The 23138-nt window shown below is 46.2% G+C and overlaps 2 protein-coding genes across 3 annotated transcripts in view; one reads left to right on the top strand and one right to left on the bottom strand.

Annotated features, from left to right (window-relative positions):
- LOC149871821 (prostaglandin reductase 2-like) overlaps positions 1-16670 on the bottom strand; it is a 28835-nt gene extending 12165 nt beyond the window's left edge. Inside the window, exons 1-3 of one of the 2 annotated variants that reach the window (XM_090033315.1) lie at positions 16505-16670; positions 2504-2587; positions 1061-1179 (exon numbers count right to left, since the gene is read on the bottom strand). In XM_090033315.1, the coding sequence (XP_089889441.1) occupies positions 1061-1179; positions 2504-2540 (156 nt within the window). In that variant the 5' untranslated portion in view covers positions 2541-2587; positions 16505-16670. The remainder of the gene's footprint in view (positions 1-1060; positions 1180-2503; positions 2588-16504) is intronic. The other variant, XM_090033314.1, reaches the window with a different exon arrangement.
- A 178-nt stretch (positions 16671-16848) lies between these two features.
- The window catches only part of MIDEAS (mitotic deacetylase associated SANT domain protein), a 155727-nt gene continuing 149437 nt past the window's right edge, over positions 16849-23138 (top strand). Inside the window, exon 1 of the mRNA XM_090033309.1 lies at positions 16849-16949. The gene's annotated coding sequence lies outside the window, so the exon portion shown is untranslated. The remainder of the gene's footprint in view (positions 16950-23138) is intronic.

The following is a 23138-nucleotide window of genomic DNA, read 5'->3' as shown; positions in this document are numbered from 1 at the left end:
TATCTATACAGCTACTGAACATGTATGGTAGGCTATACACTGACCAGGAAGGGACACAGTTACATACATCTGTAGGCTAGGTATACATTAAATCACAGAATTCTACGTAGCAACAGTGCATGGCTAGTACGCATCTGAGAGAAGAGAACCCTCTTCTGGTTTTGTCTCAGCACCTGAGGGGTTAAGGCTCCTACCCAGGAAGCAGGTGTTTGAGCCTACACCTCTCTGACTTCACAGCACTGTGCTCGGACTACCACCCACTGATTAGACTATCCAGGTCCTCCAAGGGAAGTCTGGAACAGACTCCCCCAGAGGTGGTACAGTCACCCACGCCGGCAATCTTCAAAAAGCGTCTTGATGCCCACCTTGCCAAACCAGTGCACAGCCCATTGCTCATGCTCAGTAGTTGTGCAGATGCTTATGTGTTCATGTTACATAGGAAAGAGCTGCAAAATGTGCATAAATGCCAAACACAGCATGTACTGGCTGGAAAACTGCCGTTTGGGCACATCAAGAAAAGAAGAGTTCTGTTCAAAAGTTTTCTTCTGGTCCTACAGGCCAAGAGCCAACAATATACAGCCCACGGAGCTGTGGCTTCAGCAGCACTCAGTGACAAGGAGTTATCCCTGCACAGCACTGCAGCCAGCCACCTGGGGCTCTGCCAGAGGGGAGATCTGCCTGTGCTGCACCACACTGGGCTGCTTGGGATTCTAGCAGAAGGGGACATTTGCTACATCACATCCTGGCTTTGCAGTGTGAAGAAATGGCAGTGGCAGCTGGGTCCTAATGTCTACCAACCTTTGACCCAAGCTGGGTCATTTCAGTCTCCCCACCCCATCAGAAAACACTACCAAACCCTGCTATACAGCTGTATACATATAAGCTGCATGTATATGAATGGCAAATTCTTCCCTGGCATCACTGCATTGAAGTGAAGTAAGTTATGGAGCTATACCAAAGATAAATTTGGGTTTGTGGTTTGTACTAAACATTATGCATGGCACTGATGTACAATCCTTTTTTGCAAGTCTCCAGATTTTGCCTCAAGGTCTATACCTACCATGTAAGGATCCACAGAAAGGTAAAGAGTTCGAACACATACTTGTCCCTCTTGGATTTTATCTGGTATTGTGACCTCTTCTGTTTGGAAGTTTTCTGGCACTGGCACACCAGTTTTACCTAGATATTTTAAACGGAGTAAAAAACAATTTAAATGAGAATTACAGTTACCTCATTTAAAATTAAGACCTTTATGTTTAATTCCTTTGTATAAAAATAAATGAAAAGCTCATGTCTACCTAGTTTCAAGCATACAAATAGTAGCCACGTTTCAGACCTTGAATAACAGTCTGAAATTTAAAAAGTTTAATTTAGTTTTTCTGTTTCCCCATTAATTTTTATAAAGGTCTTTTAAAGGATCTCCCTCAGGAAAGAATAAGCTGACTTGCAGCTCAATATCGCAGGCTGAACACCCTAACTTCAATCTATGCTCTAAACCCTTTGACCCTTCTGCTTCCAGTAACTAAAGTAGCTTGTTTAAAGACAGTTTCAGTATCTCTATACTGCAAAATACAGTATAGCACAATAGTCTTAGTAGGGAAAGGACGTATATGATCAAAGTGCATGTACATTTTAGCTATTCCTCTGAAAGGATGGAGATAAGTGGTTATAATGAAATAAGAATAGTCCAGAGGATGCCACAGACTTATGTCAAGGATCCCAGAATTTGGGGATCCCTTCCAAGCATAGTTTACCCTAGCCTGAGAATTTGGGACATTATAGACATTACAAGAATAAGATCATTTATTGGAAAGGGTTGTTTTTCTTTGTGATTACAGAACTTCTGGAGAGTAAGTCATTGCTGCATTAGAAGAACACCCATCTGTAAGTGCTGTCACTCATGCCCAGACCTGTCAGTACTACTTCCACATTGAGTAAAGTATCAAAAATCTCTGAAGTCCTCTTCCATTTGTTCTTTAGCAGTTATTAACTAGCAAGCACTATTCTAAGACCTGAAATGGCCTGCACAATGATGTAAGTGCATAAGCAAGGAAGCAAACAAAAACAACAGAAAGTGTCCATTTTAAGCCCCCTTCTAAACATGGCAAGAAGGGGACTTGGAAAGTTTGCCGATACCAAACGGACAAAAATAGTCAGTAAATCATTTTATTTACAGTCTTGTAAGAGTCAGCGTCAATTGCAAACAACAGAAAGTAAAACATAATGACATTATCAATCTAAAAAGCAATCCTTGATAGTGTGTCTTTTGGCTATAGACACTGCTTTTTATGAATCACTAATATACACTTGACTCAGGTACATGCACACAATTCTTTTTCTTACCTAACATTTTATAATCTATATTATAATACACTTTCATCATAAACCTCCTTTACTACTGCAGCCATCTTACTGTGCATATCAAGTTATTTTCTGTCATTTCCCTTCTTATTTTGGAGGATTAGACCACTTGACTATTATACCACTGAAAGACAATACATACCAGGGCGTGAGCTGAGTACTACTCTTTGTATAATCATCACCACTTTGGCAGGACTTCCACTTCAGTATTTCTGCAATGCAAAAGCTGTTTGAAATGCATATCAGATTAAAAAAAATTCCTTATCAAGAGACAATCTGGGGATGCAATATTTTGTTATTTAAAACACTGAGGGAAAAAAAATCTATTAAATCCTGTGTATGGGTCCAAAGGGCCATAGCAGTAGAGTGCTTAAGGTACCTACTCTGATTCCAGAAGGCATAAGTTCAGACTGCACTTTGGACTTGGGCTGTGGCTGTTATTAACATATAAACAGGTACCTGATCTTTCAATCTTTCCATATTACCACACCGTGTAGCGCTGGCAACACATACTTTAACAATGCTAGTCCAGTGAACCACTAGTGTTTGATGAATATCTGACCTTGCAGTAGGCCCAATATGAATCATAATATCCTAGTGGTCTCCTAAACAACAGCCATAGTCTGACGCACAGCTGGCTACTGACAATAGCACCTCTCTTGTTTCTTGAGGTTAGAGAACCCTGGACAGGAAAATACAGAACTTACTGACTATCTTGTTGGTATGGCTGGTGATGTGATATTGATTACAGAGCAGAGCACACAAGGAGTAAGAAATCAGCTTTGCCTATTTTGTGTCTATGGTACCAATATAATGCTTGTGATGATGGTGTCAGAGCAGGGTATGGGGTTTGTAGGACGGTGATTTGTGGAGGGGCATGGCTCTGTGGGGGGGGATGGTGTGTGGGGGAGGGTTTAGTGTGTGGTTGCAGGGGTGGGTTTGTTCGTACAGTGGAGCGTGTTTGAGGATGGGTGTCTGTGTAAAGATTGTGAGGGGGTATATGTGGTGTGTATGGGGTGTTGGGGGTGTGGGGCCCCCCCACAGCACACAGCTCCTCCCACCAGTGACGGCAGCAGCAGCAGCAGCAGCAGCAGCAGGCCCTTGGGCAAGGAGAAGAGCCAGGCCAGTCCACCTGTCACTGGGTGGTGGAGACCCAAAGACCTGAAAGAAGTGGGTGACCTGGAAGAAGAGCAAGCAGGAAGGGACAACAGGGAAGGTGTTCTCATTCTTCCTGAGAAATTAGGACAATCAACTAGTTACCTCAGGTGCTTGTACACAAATGCACGGAGCCTGAGAAACCAGCAGGAAGAACTGGAAGTCACCTGCATAGTCACAGAGCTGACATGATTGGAATAACATAGACTTGGTGAGACAGCTCTCATAACTGCAGCATGGTCATGGACGGGTACAAACTTCAGGAAGGACAGGCAAGGAAGAGGAGAAGGAGTTGTACTTTATGTAAAAAAGCTGTGCGATTCCTCGGAGGTCCAATATGAAACTGGAGATAGGCCTGTTGAGAATCTCTGGGTTAGGGTCAGAGGGGAGAACAACAAGGATGATGTTGTGATGAGGGTTTGCTATAGACTACCAGAACATGAACAAGTGATGGATGAAGCTTTCTTCAAACAGCTAGTAGAAGTTTCCCAATCACAGGCCCTCATTCTCATGGGTGACTTCAAATCACCCTGACATCTGCTGGGAGGATGATACCACAGTGTACAGGCAACTGAGGAAGTTTTTGGAAACTATTGGGGACAACTTCCTGATGCAAGTGCTGAATCAGTCAATGAGGGACCATGTTCTTCTTGACCTGCTGCTCACAAACAGGGAAGAACTGGTGGGGAACATACTAGTAAAGAGCAACTTGGGCAGCAGTGACCACAAGATGATTTGAGTTCAGGAGCCTGAGAAACTGAAGGATGGACAGCAGCAAAGTAAGGACCCTAGACTTCAGAAAAGCAGACTTGAACTCACTCATGAAACTCACAGGCAGGATCCCCTGGGAAGCCAGACTGAGAAGGAGAGGTGTCCAGGACAGCTGGCTATGCTTTAAAGAAGCCTTACCAGGAGTGCAGGAACAAACCATCCTGACATGAACGACACGTGCCGCCAGAGGCTGGGGGACACAGTGACCACCTGCAAGCGGTGGTGATGGTATCCGCAGCAGCGGCATGGCAGTCGTGAGCGGGGACTGCCCACAGGCTGTCACAGTGACATCAGTAGCGAGGGTGGGCCAAGTGGGCAGCCACAGAGGTCTTGGTGGCGTGGGCGGTAGGGGGGAGTGCTGAGCGGCAGGCAGGGACTGCCTGCAACTGCTGTCAGCGGTGGTGAGCAGCAAGTGGGGATCGCCCACAGCTGCATTGGTAGCAGGGGCAGCGACCACCCACAGAAGCTGACAGCAGCTCTGGTGGCGGCCAATCTCAAGGAGGGTATGTGCCCCCTGTGCCCCTCCTACGCGTCGTCTATGCAACCTGATGTGCAGGAAGACTAGCAAGTATGGCAGAAGACCAGCTTGGCTTAGCAGGGAACTCTTCAGTAAACTAAATCACAAAAAATGAAGCTTATAAGTGGAAACCTGGGCAAAACAACTAGGAAGGAGTATAAAAGTATTGCTTGGGCATGCAGGGATGAAATCAGGAAGGCCAAAGCCCCCTTCTGGGGGCTGCAGCTGGAGTTGCAGCTGGCATGGGATGTGAAGGGTAACAAGCAGGGTTCCTGACATACTTGTAGAAACAAGAGAAAGATCAGGGAAAGTCTGGGTCTCTTTACTGAATGGGGAAAGCAACCTAGTGACAGAGGATGCAGAAAAGGCTGAAGTGCTCAGTGCCTTTTTCACCTCAGTCTTCACAGGTAAGGTTAGCTCCCAAATTACTACACCTGGCAGCACAGTCTGGGGAGAAGGGGAGCAGCCAGCAGTGGTGAAAGAACAGGTTACAGACTATTTAGAAAAGCTGAACATCTGCAAGTCCATGGGGCCAGATGGGATGCACCCAAGGGTGCTGAGTTGGCCAATATGACTGCAGAGCTGCTTGCCATGAGTTTTCAAAGATGATGGCCATCAGGAGAGGTCCCAGATGATTGAAAAAGGCAAATATAATACCCATATTTAAGAAAGGGAAAAAGGAGGATCCAGGGAACTACAGCCTGGAACCTCAATCCCTGCAAAAATCATGGAGCAGATTCTCAAGTCATCTGTTTCTAAGTACTTGGAGAAGAAGGTGATTATGAACAGTCAGCATGGACTCACCAGGGGCAAGTTATGCCTGACCTACCTGATTATCTTCTATGATGAGATGACTGGCTCTGTGAATGTGAGGAGACCTGTGAATGTGGTATACCTCGATTTTAGCAAAGCTCTTGATATGATCTCCCACAACATTCTCACAGGCAAGCTAAGGAAGTATGGGTTGGATGAATAAACTGTACCTCAATCCCGGGTAAGCTCTTTGAAAAAATTATCCTGGCACACATCCAGGAGGGCCTTGCGGGGGAATGTATGCTCAGGGGCAACCAACATGGGTTCATCAGTGGCAGGTCTTGTCAGACCAACCTGGTGGCCTTTTACGATCAGGTCACCAAATCATTAGACGCAGGGGTTGCTGTGGATGTAGTCTTTCCGGACTTCCGGAAGGCTTTCGACACTGTCTCTCACCCTGTCCTCATCAAAAAGCTGGGAGACTGTGGTGTCGATGCCCACACAGTCAAACGGGTCGCTAACTGGTTGGAGGGCCGCACCCAGAGGGTGGTAGTGGATGGGTTCTTCTCGACCTGGAAGGACGTGGGCAGTGGGGTTCCGCAGGGCTCGGTCCTCGGGCCCGCACTGTTCAACATCTTCATCAGTGACTTGGATGAGGGGGTAGAAAGCACCCTGTTCAAGTTTGCTGATGACACTAAGATGTGGGGGGATGTGGGTGCACTAGAAGGGTGCAATAGGCTACAAGCTGACCTTGACAGGTTGCAACGGTGGGCGGATGAGAATAGGATGGGGTTTAACACTGATAAGTGCAAGGTGTTGCACATGGGGAGGAAGAACCGGCACCACACTTACAGGTTGGGGAACTCCCCTCTTGCCAGCACGGAGACGGAAAAGGATCTTGGAGTCGTCATTGACTCCACGATGAACATGGGCCGGCAGTGTGGGGAGGCAGTCAAGAAGGCCAACCGTACCCTGTCATGCATCCACAGATGCATCTCGAGCAGGTCCAGGGAGGTGATCCTCCCCCTCTATGCGGCACTGGTCAGGCCGCAGCTGGAGTACTGCGTCCAGTTCTGGGCGCCACACTTCAAGAGGGACGTGGACGATATGGAAAGAGTTCAGAGGAGGGCCACTCGTATGATCAAGGGTCAGCAGGGCAAGCCTTATGAGGAGAGGCTACGGGACCTGAACCTGTTTAGCCTCCACAAGAGAAGGTTAAGGGGGGACCTTGTGGCTTGCTACAAACTGGTCAGGGGGGATCAGCAGGTATTGGGGGAGTCCCTGTTCCCCCATGCGCTGCCAGGAGTGACCAGGAATAACGGTCACAAGCTGGCGGAGGGTAAGTTTAGATTAGATATTAGGAGGCGCTACTTCACGGTCAGGGCGGCTAGGGCCTGGAACCAGCTTCCAGGGGAAGTGGTGCAGGCTCCTAGCCTGGGGATTTTTAAAAGGAAGTTAGATGAGCACCTTGCCGGGGTCATCTGACCCCGGTGCTCTTTCCTGCCAAGGCAGGGGGTCGGACTAGATGATCTACCTAGGTCCCTTCCGACTCTAGCTACTATGAAACTATGAAACTATGGATAGAAAACTGGCTGAATCATTGGGCTTGAAGGATAGTAATCAATGGCTTGATGTCTAGTTGGCAACCGGTATCAAGTGGAATGCCCCAGGAGTTGATCCTGGGACTGGTTTTGTTCAGTACCTGCATCAATGACCTGGAAGATGGGATGGAGTGCACCCTCAGCAAGTTTGCCAATGACACCAAGCTACGGGGAGTAGTAGATAGGGGTGCAGGGTAGGGATAGGATTCAGAGAGATCTAGACAAATTGGAGGATTGGACCAAAATTAATCTCATGAGGTTTAATAAGGACAAGTGCAAAGTCCTGCACTTTGGACCGAACAATCCCATGCACCAGTACAGGCTGTGGGGACTGCCCGCAGCTGCCATCTGTGCAGGCAGCAATTTTGCAGCAAAGGACCTGGGAGTTACAGTAGGCTGAACGAGTCAGCGATGTGCCCTTCTTGATAAGAATGCTAACAGCATACTAGGCTGCATTGGTAGGTGTGTTGCCAGCACATCAAGGGAAGCGATTATTCCTCTATTCAACACTGGTGAGGCCACATCTGGAGTACTGTGTCCAGTTTAGGCCCTCCAACTACAGAAAGGATATGGACAAATTAGAGAGAATCCAGTGGAGGGCAATGAAAACAGTGATGGGGCTGGGGCATGTGACTTAGGAGGAGAGGCTGAGGGAACTGGACTTATTTAGTCCAGAGAAGAGAAGACAGAAGGGATTTAATAGCAGGCTTCAACCAGCTGAAGGGTGGTTCCAAAGAGGATGGAGCTAAACTGTTCTCAGGTGGTGGCAGATGACAGAACAAGGTGCAGCAAAGAAAGTTTATGTTAAATATTAGGAAGAATTTTTGCACTAGGAGGGTTGTAAAACACTGGAACAGGTTACCCAGAGAGGTTGTGGACAGTCCATCCTTGGAGGATTTTAAGACCTGACTAGACAAAACCTTGGCCGGGATGATCTAGTTGGGGATGGTCCTGCTTTGAGCAGGGGGTTAAACTAGATGATCTCCTGAGGTCCCTTCCAACCCTAATTTTCTATGATTCTATCGTGCATGGTTCACATGCAGCTCCCAGGACACAGGTACGACCCAGGGGAAGCCCCGTACAATAGACCTGGCAGTCTTCCCCACTCCCATGTGCAGCTGTCAGGTCTCCACCGGGAAGCAGGGGATGGGGCTCCCCGCCACTTCCACCAGAGTTCCATGAGCTGTAAGTGGCAACAGGGAAGGCACACAAGAGCTGGGAGCTCCATGTGAGCCCTGCACAATAAAGGTGGTCTGGCCTGGCTCCACTCCTTGCCACTATGTGCAGCTCCCAAAACTGCCTGGAGCTGTGTGCCACCTGGTGGCTGTGCCTGCAAAGGCCACAAATAGACCACTGCCTGCTGCTGCTGTTACCACCGGTGGCAGGGGTTGTGCACCATGTGGGGGAACATGGTAAACGGGGGGGGGGGATCCCCACATCTGCCCACAGTCCCTCACGTCCCACAAACACCACACACACCTACGCCCAGCTCACCTGAGCTCTGTGCTCCCACTGCACCACTGAGCATGGGCCCCGGGCTCCCACCAGCCCCAGCCCCATGCTTCTGCCCAACCGCAGCTTCTCTACCTGGTGCTTGGAGAAAGTGCTGTAGCAGGGACACGAGATGGGGCCATTGGAGGCTAGGGAAACTGAGCAGGTCCCCCAGTGGCTGCAGCAGTGGCAGCAGCAGCCCCATCCAGAAGCTGTGTGTGCTTCCTGGGGCCCTCCCACACATGAGGGTGGGACTGAAGTGTGGGGACTGAGTGGGGTACAATTAATTGGTGGGTGCCCACAGGCCAGATGAAATGACCTGGTGGGCCAAATCTGGCCCACAGGTCATATTTTGCCCATCCCCGTGTTAGAAGAATTGTAAGTAATCAGGTAGAGCCTGAGACAAGCAGCCACCCCACCAAGCCATAAATCTCTAAATATTTTACCCTTTCTCTTGGCCTCGCATGTCTCCTCTGCTTAGCTGCCCAGTGGTCCAATTTCCCCTTCAGTCAATTGAAGGCCAGAATATTAGTCAAAGATTCACAGCAATAAGTATATAGTATTTACTCAAGTTGAAGATGAGTCCCCCTTCTTGCCTCCCCATTTAATATGGGGGGAAACCCTCTCATCTTGGAATTGAGTATGAGGTAGTGGGAGAGTGGCTGTTGCTGTATAGCTCAAGCTCCAGTTCTGGCCCCACCTTGGGGTCAAAGCCACAGCTGTCCCCCATCGTTTACATTTGCTCTGGGTCTGGCAGGACTCTGGTGCCACTCCAGCCGGGGGCATGGAGCACATTTTCAGACCCAGCCCAGTAACAGCTGCTGGAGCAGGAGCTGTCCAACCTGGCCCCAGAGCAGGGAAGAGGCTACACAAGGTGGGGTGAAAAGAGGTGGAGGGAGCAAGCAGCAAGGGGGACCAGGCAAAAGGGGGCAAGAAGGTGCCAGAACTGCAAGCAGGGGCAGATGGTAAGGGTAAAGCTGCTTGACAACCCCACCACCTGCCCCTCACACTACTACTTTACCTGCTGCAGCAGTGTGCAGGGGAGAGTGAATTTAAGACAACCCTCCAATAATTTGATTCTATACATGAAAAACTGTAACAAATTTATAAAATTTTCCATGCACAGAATCTAATTATTTGGGAGTCATTTTAAATGCAGAGCCACCTCGGATTTAGGTAGGTACTATAACATGGAGTGTGGGGTTAATGTGCATCAAGAGTGTTTTAGCCAGTGTAATTCACTTCCTTTCTTTCCCTAATTCTTGACCAAATCTAGCCATGTTCAGATAATGCTTTGAAAGGTTCTTCCCTGCATACGTACTAGGGCAATTTTATTTTCCTGTACAGCAGTCCAGCCAGAAAACAGATATACTGAACATGGTTAGTAGACTAGAGTGGGAAATGTAGAATCATAAACTGTGCATGACTACCAAAAACTGCAATTCTGCAGCTATATACATACTATTTAAGCATGTAAAGCAAAATACAACTAATGCCTAAGTGACTTGCTTAAGGTTACCTATAATATCAATTTTATAGCAGGAAATGGAACCCAGGTCCTCCAGATTTTAGGCTAGTACCAGTTACTACCCCCTTCCTTCTCAGGAAAACAGCTATGAAAACAAAAACATTTCCCAAAAAAATTATTCACTCAGCTCCTCCCTCACAAATGAAAGACTACTGCTAAAATGGGTATCAGAGCTTTCCATAACATTTTTTTCTTCTCTAGCACAAGTGAATTTGCTTTGCATTGACTGACATTCAATTGCAAACGATTGTTAAGATGGATTTATACTCCAGAAGCAAATAGAATAAAATAAAAAGAAGAAAAAAGAGGTGGAATTCTGACCTCACTTCAGTTGAAGAATAATAATGAACAGCAAGTATAAAAACTATTTTTTTATACAACTGAAAAAAAAAGGCAAAATAGGGGTTCCATTTATTTTGATAGGTAAGAATTTACCCCATGAAAGCTTTGCATAATGTATATAATCGTAGGCCCCTACTACTACATGTTACATATATCATGCAATTAACTGGTCAATCACATAATAAATTTAGACCGGCCATAGGTGCAAAGTAATTATTACATGATAAAAATGACTATCCAGCTATAGAGAACATACAAGCTATAAAGTTAGTGCTTGAAAATGTGCAACAACTCTACAGCTAGTTCTCTCCAGCTTTAATTTGAACATGTAACAGGTCCCTTAATCATACAACCATTACACATACAGTTTTACTCACGTGCATAATTTGTCAGAACTCAGTATCAGGTACCCAAAATGAGGGTTTGAAAATAAATTAAATTAAAAAAATACATATCAGTAAAAAGCAACAGTTTGTTTAAAGATCCTTCTATAACAATGACAACACAAACAGTACTGCACTTACATATATGAACACCAGGCAGCACAACTACCTGGTTTGCTTCAATTAGTCAAGGTACATGATGTGCAAATGATAAACATCAATAAGAGAGAAAAATAATAGATATTAAAATGCTTAGTTTGAATAATTTGATATACTTTTGTCATTTCCATTAAAAAAAATTAAACATACTGAAGGCCCTATTCTAACATCAGCATAAATTGCAACCATATTAACAGAAGGCAGAATAGGCCTCAAAACATGTAAAATACTATATTAAAAATACTTATTACATTGAACAATCCAAGATGAAGGGACACATATGAGTGAGATACAGTTAAATAAAAAGGTAGATATGCCAGTGACAGCAACATACAAAAACGGCACTGCGCTAAGGACTCCTATTTAAAATATGTTTTCAATATGAGATAAGAGACAGCAGCAGTATGAGGCAATGGTGTGTGTCATGCTCTAGGAAGAAAGGAGATAATACATTGTCAGGCCCTTGTATTAGCAACACATTTTTTTCTGAAAGGAAAGTGATCAATCAGATCCAGAAATGAGGAAAAATTTTACACCTCTAACTCTGTTTTCCTGAACTCTTCCTCTGAATTTCAACACTGAAAAGGACTGGAAGCCTCTATTCAAAATTCACTGAGTCTGCTCTACCAAAAAACTTCACAGTGATGGATGTGGTAGAAACCCAATCTAAAAAGAAAAAGCCCATCATCTCATTGACTTGCAGGACTAGTATAAAGTAAACGTGTTCCTATTTCTATACTCATCTGAACTCTGTAAAATGTTAACCTCTCCAAGCACCAAGTGCATTAAGACAGACAGACAAACAACATTTTTTTTTGGTTACCTTGGGTATTATTTTGCTGGCATTAATAACCAATTCAACTTAGTAAGGATCTCCTTTCTTAGTTTTTCCAAGTATATACACCTTTAAGGATTTGGGGGACAGTCTCTAGAAAGTCAGACTAGATGTTCGTAATTATGCCTTCTGACCTTATAACGTATGGAAATGTACACATTGCCAATTTTGTGTTTCAAAAGCTGTCTTCATTATTGAGTTAACCCAAATGTAAATTGTTTGAGTTCAAAGAAAAAAATCATAGAAAATTAGGATTGGAAGGGATCTCCGGAAAAAGGAATCCAAGGAGAATGAATTTAAATGGCTGATTTAAATACCTAAAGTTCTTGAAAACAGGAGTCCTATTACTGTTCCTATACAGTTTAAGGACATGTGATTGAACAAATGGCATCACTGTAGATATTTAAGACTTTCTCACATAGGTGGCCAGAGAGGATTGGATATGTTGGTGATTGAAGTGTCACTGTATGACAGCTGTCACAGTAGAGCATAATTATGGAAATGGATATTTATTTCTCAATACGGCATTTATTCCAGGCTACAAGCCAATAAACCATTACACAAGTAAATTAAAACGTTGCAAAATAATATAAGTCGTATATATTTTCCCAATATTAGACTACAATAGAGGCAGGTGAGCAAGAAAAAGCCAGGCACTTTTTAGAATCATTTATGAGAACTTTTTGGAGGGAATGAAACTAGTCAACACATCTGCTGAACTGGTCAACACATTATCTTCTCAATTCCCCTCTACAAACTTTTGTACTCATTGAAAATAGAAATGGATACAATGCGTGATGAAGCACCTCTGGATGTTGAAATCCCAGTCTGCCATGCTTCTTCCAGCTCTACTAAGGCTCACTTAACCAGCATGAGGTGCATCTTTGCACAACCTCAAAAAGAAAAGGTCTGCTCATTTCCTTGTCAACTGTGCCAAGGATGAAGAGTATATCTGCCCTAGATTTTCATAGATTTCATAGACATCAGGGCTGGAAGGGACCTTGGGAGATCGAGTCCAGCCCCCTGCCCAAAGGGCAGGAAGTCAGCTGGGGTCATAGGATCCCAGCAAGATAAGCATCCAATTTACTCTTGAAGGTGTTCAATGTAGGTGCTTGAACCACCTCCGCTGACAGACTGTTTCAGACCTTGGGGGCTCAGACAGTAAAGAAATTCTTCCTTATGTCCAGTCTGAAACAGTCCTGCAGGAGTTTATGACCATTCGACCTAGTCATCATTTGGGGCGCTCTGGTGAACAAATGTTCCCCCAGATCCTGGTGGTCACCCCTGATAAACTTATAGGTGGCCATCAGATCACCCCTGAGCCTACACTTTTCCAGGCTAAAGAGTCCCATGGCTCTCAGCCTATCATCATAAGATCTGTTTTCCTGACCTCTGATCATGCGCGTGGCTCTCCTCTGGACTCTCTCAAGCTTCTCCACATCCTTTTTGAATTGTGGAGCCCAAAACTGGATGCAGTACTCCAGCTGCGGCCTCACCAAGGCCGAGTACATGGGGAGAATGACGTCCCGGGATTTGCTCGAGAAGCATCTATGGATGCAAGCCAGCGTTTTGGTCGCTTTACTAGCTGCAGCATCGCATTGCAGGCTCATGTTCATCTTGTGGTCAATGATGACCCCCAAGTCTCTTTCTTCTGTAGTGCTATCCAACGTAGCACTGCCGAGCCTATAAGGATGCTGCAGGTTTTTCCTCCCAAGGTGGAGAACCTTGCATTTTTCGGTGTTAAACACCATCAGGTTCTTGTCCGCCCATTTGCTGAGCTTGTCCAGGTCAGTCTGGATCACCCGCCTATCTTCTAGCGTGGATGCTTTGCCCCAAAGTTTGGTGTCATTGGCGAACTTGGCCAGTCCACTCCTGACTCCAATGTCCACATCATTAATGAAGATGTTGAATGGTATGGGTCCAAGGACAGAGCCTTGAGGGACCCCACTGGTCACACGGCACCACGATGAGTGACTGCCATCAATTACAACTCTCTGGGTCCGACCACGGAGCCAATTTCCCAGCCAGTGGATCATGGTGGAGCCAAGGCCACAACTGGCCAGTTTGGCCAAGAGGTGATCGTGGGATACCAGATCAAAAGCTTTTTTGAAGTCAAGATATATGACATCAATCTCTTCTCCCTTGTCCAGGTGATAGGTCACCTGGTCATAGAAGGAAATGAGATTGGTCAAACAAGACCTACCCGCAACAAATCCGTGCTGGCTATCCTTTAGAATGTTAGCCTGGGCCAGTCCATCAAGGATGGCCTCCTTAATAAACTTTTCTAAGATCTTCCCCAGGATAGAAGTCAGGCTAATGGGCCTGTAGTTAGCCGGATCCACTCTCCTCCCTTTCTTGAAGATCGGCACCACATTGGCCTTCTTCCAGTCTTCGGGCACTACACCAGAGCGCCAGGAGTTTTCAAACATCCGTGCCAGGGGCTGGGCTATGACGCTCACCAGCTCCTTGAGTACCCTGGGGTGTAGATTGTCGGGGCCGGCTGACTTGAAGGTATCCAGCTTCTCAAGGTGTTCCTTCACGAGGTCAGCATTTATGGAGGGTAGGGGATCCCCATCACCCGGATCTCCCTGTCCCATAGCAGGCACGGGCGTCCCATGGGACTGATAAAAGACTGACGCAAAGTACCTATTTAATAGGTTGGCTTTTTCCTGGGCGTCAGTTGTCAGTTGCCCCATCTGGTTTAGCAGGGGTCCAACGTTGTCCTTGCTTTTCCTCCAGCTCCCCACATATCTGAAAAAGGAGTTTTTCTTGTCCTTGATGCTTGAAGCTAGTTGGAGTTCAGTTGCAGCCTTGGCTTTCCTGGTTTGCTCCCTGCAGGACCGGACCAGTGCAGAATAATCCTCCTTGGAGGTGAATCCTGTCCTCCATCCTTTGTAGGCTTTCCTTTTTAGCCGTAGGAGGTCCACTAGGTCCCTGGAGAGCCAGGGCGGCTGCTGTGCCTTCTTGCTGCCTTTCCTCCATGTTGGAATAGATTTAGCTTGTGCACTGAGGATCGCTTCCTTGAAAAGCAACCACTCTTCTTGAACTACCATCTCCCTGGTGTCATGGTCCCTAAGGGCCTGACTGACAAGCCTCTTGAACTTGTCAAAGTTGGGTTTTCTGAAGTCAAGGACTTCAGATACAGGACTATTAAGGACAAACACTGATGAAAGACTCCTATTTTCTGAAAGGCACCTGGGCACAGTATTAATTCTTCCACCACCTCTTCCTTTTCTACTGCCTTTGACAAACTCCACTTTCTGTGTGACCTGCTGAACGGAACTCCAAGCTTCCCTCCTCCATACACAATCCCTGAAGCAGTCTGCTAATGCCACTACTTGTGGGAGGTGGGACTGGCTGCTGGTCCTAAAAAGTATGTCTTGCCAGTCCAAATTAATTTCCTACCAGGAAGTGGCTAAGGGGGCCCACAACTAAAACTTCAAATGGCAAACTCAAAGGGTGTCCTTGTGCCACTCTTAACCAGTGAGGTAACAGGTAGTTTCTCTCCCATGGGCAGCAGCAGTGGCCTCTATTCTTGGGCCCTCTCAAAATCAGCAATCTAGTCACACCCCGCTAGCTATGCTACAGCTCTTGACTCTGATACAAAAAGCTTCATGCCCAGCCATCCATTTACCAGCAGGATTCCTGTTCCCTCCTGGTCTCAGCATCTGCACTCAGGGAATGCAAATCTCAAGTCTTCTCCTTGGTGCACATGCAATCTAGGTGTACTTTTGCCAAAATTATTCAGTTTGTTCCTGTCTGCTACAACAAAGACCAATTTCCCCAGATCTTGGGATCCCAGTCACCACTAGCAGGTCCCACTGGGGTGAACTGCCCATCTCTGTAGCTCTTGGTTCAGAGGTGCTACCTTTTATTAGACCAACAAAAAAAATACCAAAAAAATTCTTTGCAAGCTTTTGGGCATACGCACCTTTCTTCAGGCTGAGGATAATGTGGAAATTTAGACAGAATCAGTCTTTGACTATCAGAAGCACTTTATTTTGCCTGGCCATGGGAGAACAACAAGGAGCAGGCAGCTCATTCTCAACAGAAAAAAAAGCACAGACTTCTTTATATATTGATAAATCACATACAGATCAGCCTGCCTCGTAACAAGCAGTTTTCTGATAAGCTTATCCTGAAGACCGCCGTGTTGTTCTCACTGGACCTTCACCCATATCCCTCACCCTGTCCCGACTCCTTTCAGTACTTTTCCATTCCTCATCAAGGAGAAAGTAAAGACTGTGGAAGTCCTCTTAGGTAGAAAATAAACTCCACTTTGCACAAAAAGGACTCTCACAGACTCAGGGAAATAGACTTCCAGCCTCAACTTCCCCTGTGCAAAACTGAATTTTTCTACCTAAGCAAACTTCGTTGGTCTAATAAAAGGTATCACCTCTGAACCAAGAGTGTTGTATTTCTTTCTGTCCCGGACCAACACGCCTACAAAACAGATCCCTGTCTCCAGAGCAGTACATGTCCTATTGCTACCAGCAATCAGGACTCGTGGAAGAGCTAATATCTTTTATTAGACCAACTAAATTTCTTCAAAAGAAGATCCTTTATTTTGCTACTTCTACCAAGCATTTTGCTATTGCTACTACGTACCGCTACCACGCGCCGCTGCCGTCCCAGCCCCTGTTTGTCCTGCACAGGCTCCTTCCCCAACTTGCACCGTTCCGGGGTAAAGGTCTCACTCGGCTTCTTCACAGCAACTCGCTACTACCCCCACTGCGCTGCGGCCGGACGGCGGCACGTGACCTCTGGCCCCGCCGCGAGGGGGCGGCAGGCGGCTGCTGGCGGACGGGGCGTTTACGTCACAGCCTCACGCCCCCCAGGCGCGCGCACTGTGTTGGGGCGGGACTGGGAGAGCGCCGGGTTAGGCTCACGTCACGCTCAGCGCCCCGCCCCCCGCGGGGTGCCGGCGAGTTGCAAGCACGCAGGCCACACTCGCCTAATCCGCGCCGCCCGGAACTTTGCTCCCTCACGTCGTTCCCAGTGCGCATGCGCTCGCTTCTTAAAGGCGCAGTGGGCTGACGGGCGAGTGCAGAAGGTCAGTGCTCGTTCTGGAGTGCCCGTCCGCATGAGTTGGGGTCGTTGTGAAGCACAGCGTTGATTGGGGCACGGCAGTTTCCTGGGGGGCCCCTTTGGGTGGGCTGGGGTCTGCAGCCAGACAAAATCCTAATCAAACTGGTGCTCTGTTCTTAGCATCAGATATTTCACGTGGGGCCAGGAGCCTGGACAGTCTGTAGGATCCCAGAATCAAAGGCCTTATCCCAAAACAAATCCAACAATGCCGCCCTTCCTTATTTTCTGCCTGGTTTCAGACTAACCTGGTTATGTTATATAAATTGGGAAACAACCAATTGCGTCATTTAATTGTGGAAGAAAGGGGCTGTGTAGTTTCATATTACAGATGTAATTATGATATCAGCAAAGCGATGTTGCGCGTCATTGCCTGAGCAAGCAGGAAAATCTAGTAATAAAAACTTCCTGTTCACTTGGAAGTACTGTATCTCTGTGACTAACAGTGATTGCCATGTAACTAGGTAAACTAAGACATATCTGTACAGTTCATGGATGTATTTAAATGACATTCCTCTTGCTCATGTACTACTGTACATAGGGACAACACCTTCTTGCAATTTATTTTACAGAACTGCAACATGAAAGGAAAATTTAACATATGCAATACAAAATGCTCTGCACGCTCCCCCTCTTTTCCCCCATCCTCCTGTTAGGAGCTCTGATGTGACTCCTCATTCCCTCTTCTCAGTGAGAGGTTGCACTCTGGGCCCCCCATTCTCCTGTTCAAACCCACCACTATTTCTTTCCTTTCTGTCTGAGAGAGAACTCTGGACTTGCCTGCATAGGGATGTCATGTTCCCCTTGTGGGCACTTAGTCCACACCAATGCTGCCTTTTTCTGGTTTAACTCGGTACTCTGAACTAAGGTAAGCCACACAAAGGCACTCTTAGGTATGTCTGCTGTAGTGCTCAGGTGCTGAAACATGCTGCTGTATTTGCTCCATGTGCATTACCTCCTGATTTAGGGGTAGTATCTGCTTTTTACAGCCTGCATTACTCTCAGTTTCAGAGATAGCATAAATACTTTGTTTTGCTGTAATTGAACGGTCCAGAAATGCCCTGAGTGTGGAATAATGTCCACACAGATAGGCTATTGGAGAATAGATTTAAAACTGTATTAGAAAATGTTAAAAATCATGGTTATTTACATGGCTTTGTGAGCTGGAAAATAATATAGGACTGTGCACATGGTAGCTACCTGGGTACACAGTTGGTATTTGTTAATGCAATCTAAGACATGCAATCATGCAGCCTACTTTAGTCCAGGATATAGAGGATTAAGAGATTCTAATGCCATGCTATGATAGGAAGAGAAGTATGACCCCATGCACGGTAGCTGTATCAGTACAAAATTGTAAGGTGGCAATACATTCTTAGACAATGGTTTTAGCATACAGTTTATAATTGCAGGCTTGGGGAATATTCAGAGGCATTAAGAGGTTTGGCAGTCAGCGGTATATGTGGGAGGGGTTCAGTCCATCCCCTTGGTCTCACTTCTGGCCAGTGGTCTCGAGCGGCTGTCTTAATATTGGTAATGGCCTGTGATGTGCTCGATTTAAATGTCCCTTGACCATCAGATGATATCAGATACTGTGAGGCACCTCATTGGTTTTGCATAAGAACAGAATACTCTGAAGGCTCATGGGATGCTCTTGTGGCTTGGGTTCCATACTCCAAGTTCTCCAACACTCATCACCTGCACTGTCACATCTTACCCCTTTTCCCTTAGGGTATTAGTCTGTATTTGGACAGCTTTTGCTTCCAGGGTTTGGCGAAAATCTGCCACTGGTTCTCAAATGGGATTGTCATGTTGATCATTAGGACCTTTTTATTGTCTTTATCTGTTACAACAATGTCCAGGTGTAGCTGGCTGTCACAACTTGGGACAGCATGGTTCACAGCTACTATCTCATTGACACAGAGATGACCTTCACCAGCTGGTCATGGACAGTGTTGTGACACAGTTGCCATGTTCTTATGTGGGTCTCACTCTCATACCTGTACCTCCAGCACTTCTTGTCTTGGTGTCTGTAGTGCATGGCACTGTTGAGCAGGAGGCAGTTAAGATGGGCCTGATTGATGAAGTGCATGTCTGTAAAGCACATGAAATTCCCATGGGGCATGAGATGGTTGCTGGATTTCCACTTTGAAGCGACCTCAAAGACTTTGCCTTGGTCAGGTTTTGTCCTCAAGTCATCAGCATACTGGCCTGCACGTTGTTCTTCAGGAACCTCCGCAGGCAGCTCCTGATGCAAGGGGTGATAGTCATATGTTTGGATGTTGGAGCTGGGAGCAGCAAGATCCCAGCTCTTGACACTCCTCACACCATGTCCAGCAGTAGCTTATGCACTTCCTGAGTCACTGCATGGTATTGCAGGCTCAACTCCACAACAAGACTAAGTTCCCACCATCTCACCCAAACTCACCCTCCAGCAACCCATTCAGGAACATGGCCATGTCCTTATTGGGTGGCAGCCTGGCAATCCTCCTCTTAGTGGTTGCCTTCAAGACACAAGTAGAAGTGCTGCTCACCTGGTCATTGAGGCAGGTCAGGAGGCAAAAGGCATGGGTGCCAACTGCAGTGTCACAGAAAACTCCCATGTGAGGGATGTTGGCACTCCCCTGCCAGTAAGGGATGTGCAGAATCTCATTGCTGACCCATAGCAGCAGGTTCATCCACTTCTTGAGCAGACACTTGATTTCACCAGCTGCTTTCTTGAGAGGCATCAGGGAAATACCGAGCTTCTCCGGACAAATGATATGCAGGGGGTGAGGAAGATGTTTAGGGTGTCAATCAGCAAATCAGCAATCTTCTGCTAGCAGAAGGGGCAGCAGGGAAGAGTTGAGTTTGTGAGCATTTTGTGCAGTCCTGCAGATGGTTTTCTCTGGTGTCTGTCCCACCCAGTGGCTGGTAGGTATGCCCAAGTGAAGGTAGCTCTTGCTGTCTTTCTAGCACTTCATGGGCTTATCCTGGATTTTGATGGCAGTGGCCAGGATGGTGTTTCTTTTCTTGCAGTCAATATGCAGGAAGACAATATGCAGTCAATATGCACTGAAGTGGAGCTCCATCTAGCTGATGTTCAGGATCCTCTGGAGTTGGTCAGGCTCACTGGTGAGGAGCACTAGGTCATCTGCATAAGTCAACTTACTTCCGTAAAGGTTGAAATCTCCTGGGCCCAGCTAATTTGACCCACTGCTCCTGAAAATTTGCCAACCCCTGATATTTGAAAGACCTATTTTTAAGACTTTTCAGGCCTGTTGATCTGTTTAATTTTATCTCGTTACTTGTTTAGCTGGTTTAACACATTGCTTTCTTTACTATGCTGACCAGGCTAGCTGTAGTGTTTGCAAAAGATTTATTTTGCAGTTATTCAGAAACAGGCTTTGGAGCTTGAGTTTTGGCAACATTTTTGTAACTTGATCTGAACCCCATGAAAATGGCCAAGGCTGGTAACAATTACTACCCTAGTACTTAATGACAGGACCTCTTTAATTTCTTCATTTTTGCATATTCTGTTTTACAATTTGAATCTCATATTCACCGGAAACTTTGTACCTCTTCCTTGGTCATTGAGTCAAGTGTGTTGGTAACCTTGCCATTAATAAGATCTACCAGTACATCTCCCCAAGTTAGCTCTTCTGCTACCTATGTTATTTTCCCCTCATATGGAATTACTTTTCCCCCCTGGGAAACAGACCAAGCTGTGATTGCAACCCAAACAACAGCCTGAAGAAAATGTCTCTCAGGGGTGTATTGCATATGTATTAGTGTAAAATTAGCCATTTCTCCGTAAATTTGTCCTCTTGTAGTTATGAAATATGTTCTCCTTTTACATTTGTTATTTATTTTCTGGGTCTACACATGAACACAGATTTTATGCACAATGACAAATGAGCATTTCTACTCTGCTAGATCTTTTGCTCGCTATGTCTTTCCCAGAACAATGAGCCTATCCAGTTCCTCTCTTTGCTTATGCCTTAAGCAAGTGGAGTTTTCCAAGGAGCTTGAACTGTGGAATGTGTGGGCTTTTTCACCTCTATTCTTCACTATGCTGAGAGTTTATTTAGTCCCTAGATCAGGGATGTCAAACCTGCGTCCCAGAATTGCTCCATCTGGCTCACAAGGCTGCTGGTAGGCCGGTGAATTTGGTGGTATGTCTGGCAGTAGGTGTGAGCTGCCATGGAATTATGGGCTTTGCGGGGGTTGTCTAAAAGCACCATAAGACTCAGGCTGGACTGATCAACTTCCTTTGCTTGACACATTTTATTTGCTTTACCAAGGCTAAGTTTTGACTCTTCCAGTAGTTTTTCTCTAAGTATATTATCCCTGGTCCCAGACACAACCTGGTATCTTATTAGAGAGACAGTCTCTCCAAATTGCAAAATTAGAACAAATTCTTCCAATTTCCCCTTTCTTTTTGTACTCTGGTCTAAAACATATCACTTCTATATTTAATTTTAACATGGAGTGCAGTACTCATCAGAATTTTGCAGTAAGGTTATCACAGTTAGTCTCCTTTGCTTGAGGTACTAAGAACTATTACAAACAGAGAGAACTTAAAACCAACTGTTGTTAGAATGACTACTACCATCTAATTGCCTCCTTTTTACTGTTACTGCTGTTCCATTCTTCTATTTAAGGTATTTGCCCAGTTTCACTCCTGCTAAATTATGTTGTACAGTAATCACTCAAAAATGTGGAAATATGATATCATTACCATCATGTAATTTACCCCAGACTTTAGTCTGTTGTAAGAGGACACAGCTAGCTCTTCCCAGCTGGTTGCATTAAGTAGGTATTATTATAAAGCCTGGTCGCTATGTCCTGAGAGCTGGTTTCAACAGAGTAAACAGCTACTCCAAAGCAAAATTGAGAATGGTAGCAGACTTATGATCAGGGCAGCATACATTACTTAATCTGTTCCTGCTTTTATTTTATTTTTTTTTTAAATTGGGGACAATGATAAATCTGACTAAGGGAAAGTTTATGTTCATTTTTCTGAAAAACCCACACTTTTTATTTTCAGTTCCCATGCGTATTTTGATAGGATTTTACATTTCCAGAAGTATTCTCTGCTGCACCTTCACTTTAGCTTTCAAATACCAAGTGGGATTCTAAATATTTTGGGGTTTTTTGGGCAACATTAATGACTGGTTTGGTTGACATACATATTTTGATTAATTCTAAATATTCTTTTCTATGATAAAACTAAACACTAAAACTTGTTACTGTGCGGGAGCAGGTGAATCAGCGGGCTGTGGAGCTCGCTGGGCTGCCCCCCCCACGGGAATGCCTTCGCCTTGGCCCCGGAAGGCGGAGCAAAGATTTACCTTTTACAGGTGTGTGGCAGGAGCCTCCAGCTCAAAAGCCGCTCCGGAACAGGGAGCGGAAGCGGAAGTGCTGCAGCATGCGGCAGAGACAGGCGAGGAAGCGGAGGGGCAGATGCGTGCTGCCCGAGGCCGAGTCCACACGTTTTGGGGCAGCAGTAAGGCTCTGCTGCGGGGCACGAGCAAGAGGCGGTGACCCAGAGTGGGGATGGGTTGACCGCAACGTGCCAGAGCATCTGGCTTCAGCGGGAGCAGGGCAAAGGAAAGCCCCAAAAAGTACAAAAGGGGCGGGCGGACAGTTGGCAGGGGGTTCCCAGCGTCGAGCCACGGAGTGGGCCCAGAGGGCAGGCTGAGGACGCCCATGGAAGAAGGCCCCTGAGACCGAAGCAGGATCCTGCTCGAGGAGAGAGTGGGACTCCAAGTACCGCCGCTTTAGGCAGCGGCGGCATTCAAATTATTCCTCCACCACTTCCGGTGAGGTGTGGACTCCAACGAGAAGAGGAAGCCGTAGAGAGGTTTCTGTGACGGAGGCACGGGCGAGGGTGTAGGGGTGGAGGAGCCCTCACTAGCTCCCTGACAGACACAAGGTCTCATTTCCGGATGTGCATGCGCCAGACAGTCCATCTGAACCAGGAATCATCAAAGTTGTGGCAGGCGAGTTTGGGGTGTGTAGCCCAGAGGGTGAGAGTCTTGTATCTGAAGAGGGCCATTTCAGCTAAGCAGGACACCTCGGTGAGTACACATTCCCACAGTTACAAACAATCGTACCAGACTTTGGAAGTCCTGTAAGGACCTATCCCACAAAAAACAGTCTTTAGGACTTGTTA

The sequence above is a fragment of the Crocodylus siamensis genome, chromosome 2 (genome assembly GCF_052110815.1).
Source record: "Crocodylus siamensis isolate JL-2025a chromosome 2, ASM5211081v1, whole genome shotgun sequence".
NCBI lineage: Eukaryota > Metazoa > Chordata > Crocodylia > Crocodylidae > Crocodylus > Crocodylus siamensis.
The sequence above is the reverse complement of the archived record's forward strand: the minus strand, read 5'-3'. Positions and strand labels throughout refer to the sequence as shown.